The following is a 6,829-nucleotide window of genomic DNA, read 5'->3' as shown; positions in this document are numbered from 1 at the left end:
CGAGTTTGTGATTTCTTACCGTCCGGGTAGCAAGAACACCAAGCCTGATGCCTTATCCCGTCTGTTTAGTTCTTCTGTGGCTTCTACTGATCCCGAGGGGATTCTTCCTTATGGGCGTGTTGTCGGGTTAACAGTCTGGGGAATTGAAAGACAGGTTAAGCAAGCACTCACGCACACTGCGTCGCCGCGCGCTTGTCCTAGTAACCTCCTTTTCGTTCCTGTTTCCACTGCCTGGCTGTTCTTCAGTGGGCTCACTCTGCCAAGTTAGCTGGTCATCCCGGTGTTCGAGGCACTCTTGCGTCTATTCGCCAGCGCTTTTGGTGGCCGACTCAGGAGCGTGACACGCGCCGCTTCGTGGCTGCCTGTTCGGACTGCGCGCAGACTAAGTCGGGTAACTCTCCTCCTGCCGGTCGTCTCAGACCGCTCCCCATTCCTTCTCGACCATGGTCTCACATTGCCTTAGACTTCATTACCGGTCTGCCTTTGTCTGCGGGGAAGACTGTGATTCTGACGGTTGTCGATAGGTTCTCTAAGGCGGCACATTTCATTCCCTCGCTAAACTTCCTTCCGCTAAGGAGACGGCACAAATCATTATTGAGAATGTATTCAGAATTCATGGCCTCCCGTTAGACGCCGTTTCAGACAGAGGTCCGCAATTCACGTCACAGTTTTGGAGGGAGTTCTGTCGTTTGATTGGTGCGTCCGTCAGTCTCTCTTCCGGGTTTCATCCCCAGTCTAACGGTCAAGCAGAGAGGGCCAATCAGACGATTGGTCGCATACTACGCAGCCTTTCTTTCAGAAACCCTGCGTCTTGGGCAGAACAGCTCCCCTGGGCAGAATACGCCCACAATTCGCTTCCTTCGTCTGCTACCGGGTTATCTCCGTTTCAGAGTAGTCTGGGTTACCAGCCTCCTCTGTTCTCATCCCAGCTTGCCGAGTCCAGCGTTCCCTCCGCTCAAGCGTTTGTCCAACGTTGTGAGCGCACCTGGAGGAGGGTGAGGTCTGCACTTGTCAGTGCTACAGGGCACAGACGGAGAGCCGCCAATAAACGCAGGATTAAGAGCCCGTATTGTTGCGGCCAGAGTGTGGCTTTCCACTCGCAACCTTCCTCTTGCGACAGCCGTAAGTTGACTCCGCGGTTCATTGGTCCGCCCGCGTGTCTCCCAGGTCGTCAATCCAGTCGCTGTGCGACTGTTCTTCCGTCACATCTTCGCGTCCATCCTGTCTTCATGTCTCCTGTGTTAAGCTCCTTTCGCACTTCGTTCGTCTTTCCTCCCCCTCCCGTCCTTGTCGAGCATCGCTCATAAGGTACATAAAATTATGGACATGCGTTCGGGACGGGGTCACCAATACCTAGTGGATTGGGAGGGTTTACGGTCCTGAGGAGAGGAGTTGGGTTCCGTCTCGGGACGTGCTGGACCGTTCGCTCATCGATGATTTCCTCCGTTTGCCGCTGTGATTTCCTCGAGTGCGCTAGAAAAGCCGGTGAGTGGGGGGTACTGTCATGTTTGTCATTTATTGTCATGTCTTGTCCCTGTGCTCCCATGCTATTTCCGTTTCCTCTGCTGGTCTTGTTTGGTTCTATCCTTCTCTCTCCTCCCCTTTCACTCTCTCGCTCTTCTCTTCTTCTGTCGTCTCCGTTCCTGCTCCCAGCTGTTCCTGTTCTAATCATCATTGAATCTTCCACACCTGTTCCCGATCCTTTCCTGATTAGACTCCCCTATTTATTCCTTTGTGATCCGTTCTGTTCCATCGGTTCCTTGTTTTGTATTCCATACAATTAATTGCGTTTCGCCCCTGTCCTGTCGTGTTTTTTGCCGTGATTGTGTATCAATTGTCCTGTCGTGTTTTGTGCCTTCTTCAGACGCCATGTGAGCAGGTGTCTCAGTTGACTACGGCCTGCGCCACCGGCGACCTGCAGTCTGTGGCCGTCTCCTAGTTGTTTTCCTCTACTATCTAGAGGATTTCAGCGATTCGAAGAACTCTCTCACCTGCATAACAGTATATTCATTCTTCGCCAGAGGACTTTCTGCTTTCGCAGCTTTTCTAGCTGAACAGATCATACCTGCTAGTCTCTCCTGTTTCCTGGATAGACACTAGTCTCATCTCCTGTTTCTGTAGAGATGGCTTGATATACTGGTGGACACCCACACTAGTCTATCTCCTGTTTCTGTGGTGAGACAGCTTGATGTATTAGACACCCCGGACAGGACACTAGTCTATCTCCTGTTTCGTAGTGAGACAGCTTGATGTACAGACACCCTGGACAGTGACACTAGTCTATCTCCTGTTTCTGTAGTGAGGCAGCTTGATGTACAGGACACCCTGACAGGACACTAGTCTATCTCCTGGAGGTAGCTTGATATACCAGGACACCCCTTGGATAGGACACTAGTCTATCTCCTGAGGTAGCTTGATATACCAGGACAACCCCTTGATAGGATACTAGTCTATCTCCTGGAGGTAGCTTGATATACCAGGACACCCCTTGGATAGGACACTAGTCTATCTCCTGAGGTAGCTTGATATACCAGGACAACCTTGATAGGGACACTAGTCTATCTCCTGAGGTAGCTTGATATACCAGACAACTCCCTTGAATAGGGACACTAGTCTATCTCCTGATAGTTTGACATACCAGGACAACCCCTTGAATAGGACACTAGTCTATCTCCCGTTTCTGTAGTGAGGTAGCTTGATATACCAGGACACCCCTGATAGACACTATTCATCACAAGGTCTTACCCCCTAATCACTCTCCTTTATGCTGAGTGCCAAGCAGAGACACATCAGATTCCATTTTTACAGGCTTTGGTATGACTCCAGACGGGGAATTGAACCTCCCACTTTTAGGCGGACACTCTAACCACAAGGCCACTGAGTTGGCGATGCCTTTGGAAAGTGAATAGAAACACCTCGAATGCAATCAGTGATGAAAAGCAGAATGTTATTCTCTGTAAAATGTAAACTTTAATCATTAGTTGCTTGTTATGGTGTTGAAAATATAAAAATATATATTTATATATACAGTAGCAGTCAAAAGGGTTTGGACACACCAACTCATTCCTGGGGTTTTCTTTCTTTTTTGGACTATTTTCTACATTGTAGAATAATAGTGAAGACATCAAAACTGTGAAATAACACATGTTAAGTTTTTCTCAAACAGCTTCATGAGGTAGTCACCTAGAATGTTTTTTCAATGAACAATTCTTGCCTTGTTAAAAGTGAATGTGTGGATTTTCTTTTCTTCTGAATGCATTTGAGCCAATCAGTTGTGTTGTGACATGGTAGGGGTGGTAAACAGAAGGTAAAAGACCATATTACGGCAAGAACAGCTCAAATAAGCAAAGAGAAACGACCTTCCATCATTACTTTAAGACATGAAGGTCAATCAATACGGAACATTTCTATAACTTTTCATTTTTCTTCAAATGCAGTCGCAAAAAAACGTCAAGCGCTATGATGAAACTATGAAAGAGAACTGTGTTTGCTGTGATCGGGGGTGTATTCATTCTACCAATTCTGTTGAAAAACATTTCTTAAACTGTAGCAAAACTTGAAAAAAGCCATACATGCACGTAAATAAAATCATAGAGGATAACACACAATAACGTCTGGGACTTATTTTCATTGCGGTCCTCTTGACAAAAGATGAGCGTAGACAATATCCAACACAGTATGTTTTTATGGGCAACTGGAATATGAACGACAATATGTTGGAATAAAAATAAGATAACAAAATAAATTGAAATGCATTCCAGGTGACTCAGCTCATGAAGCTGGTTGAGAGAATGCCAAGAGTGTGCAAAGCTGTCATCAAGGCAAAGGGTGGCTAAATTTGAAGAATCTCAAAATATAAAATATATTTAGATTTGTTTAACACTTTTTTTTGGGTTACTACATGATTCCACATGTGTTATTTCATAGTTTTGATGTCTTCACTATTATTCTACAATGTAGAAAAATAAACGGCACCTACCGCCACTGATACCAACATAAATTGATGTTAAAAAAATAAGTGAAAGAGATGAGACTGAGACAGACAGAGATGTGAGAGAAACTGAGACAGAGAGAGAGATGTTAGAGAGATTGAGACAGAGAGAGAGAGAGAGATGTGAGTGAGACTGCGACAGAGAGAGAGAGAGAGAGAGAGAGATTGAGACAGAGAGAGAGATGTCAGAGAGAGATTGAGACAGAGAGAGATGTTAGAGAGAGATTGAGACAGAGAGAGAGATGTCAGAGAGAGATTGAGACAGAGAGAGATGTTAGAGAGATTGAGACAGAGAGAGGATGTTAGAGAGATTGAGACAGAGAGAGAGAGATTGAGACAGAGAGAGAGAGTTGTTAGAGAGATTGAGACAGAGAGAGAGAGACATAAAAAACAGGCCTATTCAAATGGAAACGACCATGGAATGGGCCCCATCTGTAAAGAGCTATAATCAAAGTATTGGCAGTTGTGGTTTTTCCTGTAACCCGTGGAAACGTGATCGGCAATCAGTTTAATTTGCCTACAAGTACAAAGAGACAAAGGTGTTTATACACACACACACACACACACACACACACACACACACACACACACACACACACACACACACACACACACACACACACACACACACACACACACACACACACACACACACACACACACACACACACACACACACACACACACACACACACACACACACACACATACTGGGTTGACCCCACAGACTGGGTTGGACCCCACAGACTGGGCTGACCCCACAGACTGGGCTGACCCCACACAGCCACACAGCTCCTGTTCAGACTGGGCTGACCGCACAGACTGCTGACCCCACAGACTGGGGTTGACCCCACAGCCACACAGCTCCTGTTCAGACTGGGCTGACCCACAGACTGGGTTGACCCACAGACTGGGTTAACCCGCAGCACACAGCTCCTGTTCAGACTGGGTTGACCCCACAGACTGGGTTGACCCCACAGACTGGGTTGACCCCACAGCCACACAGCTCCTGTTCAGACTGGGTTGACCCCACAGACTGTCTGACCCCACAGCCTCACTGCTCCTGTTCAGGACTGGGCTGACCCCACAGACTGGGCTGACCCCACAGACATGGCTGACCCCACAGCCACACAGCTCCTGTCCTCGACTGGGTTGGATAAAGGCCTCAACTTCACAGAGTAACAACCTGGGTCAGGACCTGCTTGTACTTTATCCAACTGCTCGCCATGTTTGGTAAGACGATGACCACAGCATTTGGTCAAACGAGCAGCTGTGCAGATCTGATCGGGTGGAGGGGAGGGGAGACGTGGGCAGCGGGGAGGGGAGACGGAGGGGAAGATAGAGGGAGGATGGGGCGGGAGGGGAGGGGGAGAAACAGGGCGGAGGGGAGGGGGAGAAGGGACCTGGGTCATCCATCTACTGTCATTATATTAGCCTGGTCTACCTCTCTACTGTCATAATATTACCCTGGTCTACGACATCTACTGTCATTATATATACTTCCTGGTCTGCCTCCTCAATGTCATTATATTACCCTGGTCTATATCTTCTACAAGCAGACACTTCGGGTCTACTATCTGTTCCTACTACCCTACTGTCATTATTATTACCCTGGTCTACTATCTACCGTCATTAGTATTACCCTCGGTCTACCATCTGATATTCTTCACTGTCATTACCTCAATTTCCCATGGTCTGGACCATCTACCGTCATTAGTAGATACCCTGGTTCTACCATCTACTGTCAATATACTACCCTGGCTCATCATCTCCTGTCATTACACTACTCCTGGTCTACCATCTACCGTCATTATATTGACTCCTGGTCTACTATCTACTGTCATTAGATTACTCCTGGTCTGACCATCTACTGTCATTATATTATCCTGGCTCACTCATCTACTGCTTCACAGCTACCCTGTCTAACACCCACGGGTCATTATATTACCCTGGTCTACCATCTACTGTCATTATATTACCCTGGTCTATCTACATGCGGTCATTATATCAATATGTCTGGTCTATCATCTATCGTCACTATATTACCTGGTCTGTTTATCTACTGTTATTATTATTATCTCCCTGGTCTACTCCATCTACTGTCATATATATCTGGTCCCTTTATCTATCGGGTCACAAAAGAGCTACTTATTTGGTTCTACATTCTAACGCTGTCCTACCGTCATTACTCTGGTCTACTTCATTTACTCGTTCTATCGATTCTGGTCTATTATTTACTTGCCACCATCTTACTTGTCAATTCCATTTTCGACTCTGGTCTGCATGATTCCAGTGCCATATATCCTGGTCTAGCCATCTACTAGAGCTGTCTTCCAATCTCACATTTACATTAACCCTGGTGTTTAATTTCTAATTTACATCATCTTACATCGCTCCTGGCTACTCGCCGATTCTTCCTTGTCATTAGTATTTTCCTCTGGTCTCGCATTTCGATTGTCCTTATATTGGTCTGCTTTCATTCTTGCTTCAACGTCATTAGTATTTCAATCTTCCTGGTCTACTGTTACATCTAATCTAGTCACCATCTTGCTTCCTGGTCTATGCCACCTACTGTCATTATACGCATAACTTCTGGTCTGGAATACATACTGTCATTGCGTATTGCTCTCCTGGTCTGCTGTCATCTATCACTGCGTCATTATTATACTTTCTGAGTTACATTTCCATTTCAATCTTCCTACTCGTCAATCTAGTGCCACTGTCTTAATATCTGGTCTAATCCTGCTCGTCAATTGCGATTAGCACTGGTATCTACCGCCAATCTATTACCCTGTCTTGCTCATCTACCGTCCTATATTAATTCCTGGCTCACGACAT

At 46.3% G+C, this 6,829-nt stretch overlaps 1 protein-coding gene across 1 annotated transcript in view; it reads right to left on the bottom strand.

The window, feature by feature from the left end:
- The window catches only part of LOC124039065 (AT-rich interactive domain-containing protein 4B-like), a 908,546-nt gene extending 902,289 nt beyond the window's left edge, over positions 1–6,257 (bottom strand). Inside the window, exon 1 of the mRNA XM_046354945.1 lies at positions 6,245–6,257. Within this exon, the coding sequence (XP_046210901.1) occupies positions 6,245–6,257 (13 nt within the window). The remainder of the gene's footprint in view (positions 1–6,244) is intronic.
- Positions 6,258–6,829: the final 572 nt, after the last annotated feature.

The sequence above is a fragment of the Oncorhynchus gorbuscha genome, linkage group LG07, assembly GCF_021184085.1.
Source record: "Oncorhynchus gorbuscha isolate QuinsamMale2020 ecotype Even-year linkage group LG07, OgorEven_v1.0, whole genome shotgun sequence".
In the NCBI taxonomy this organism is placed as follows: Eukaryota; Metazoa; Chordata; class Actinopteri; order Salmoniformes; family Salmonidae; genus Oncorhynchus; species Oncorhynchus gorbuscha.
Note: the sequence above shows the minus strand (reverse complement) of the source record. Positions and strands in the feature narration are given on the sequence as shown.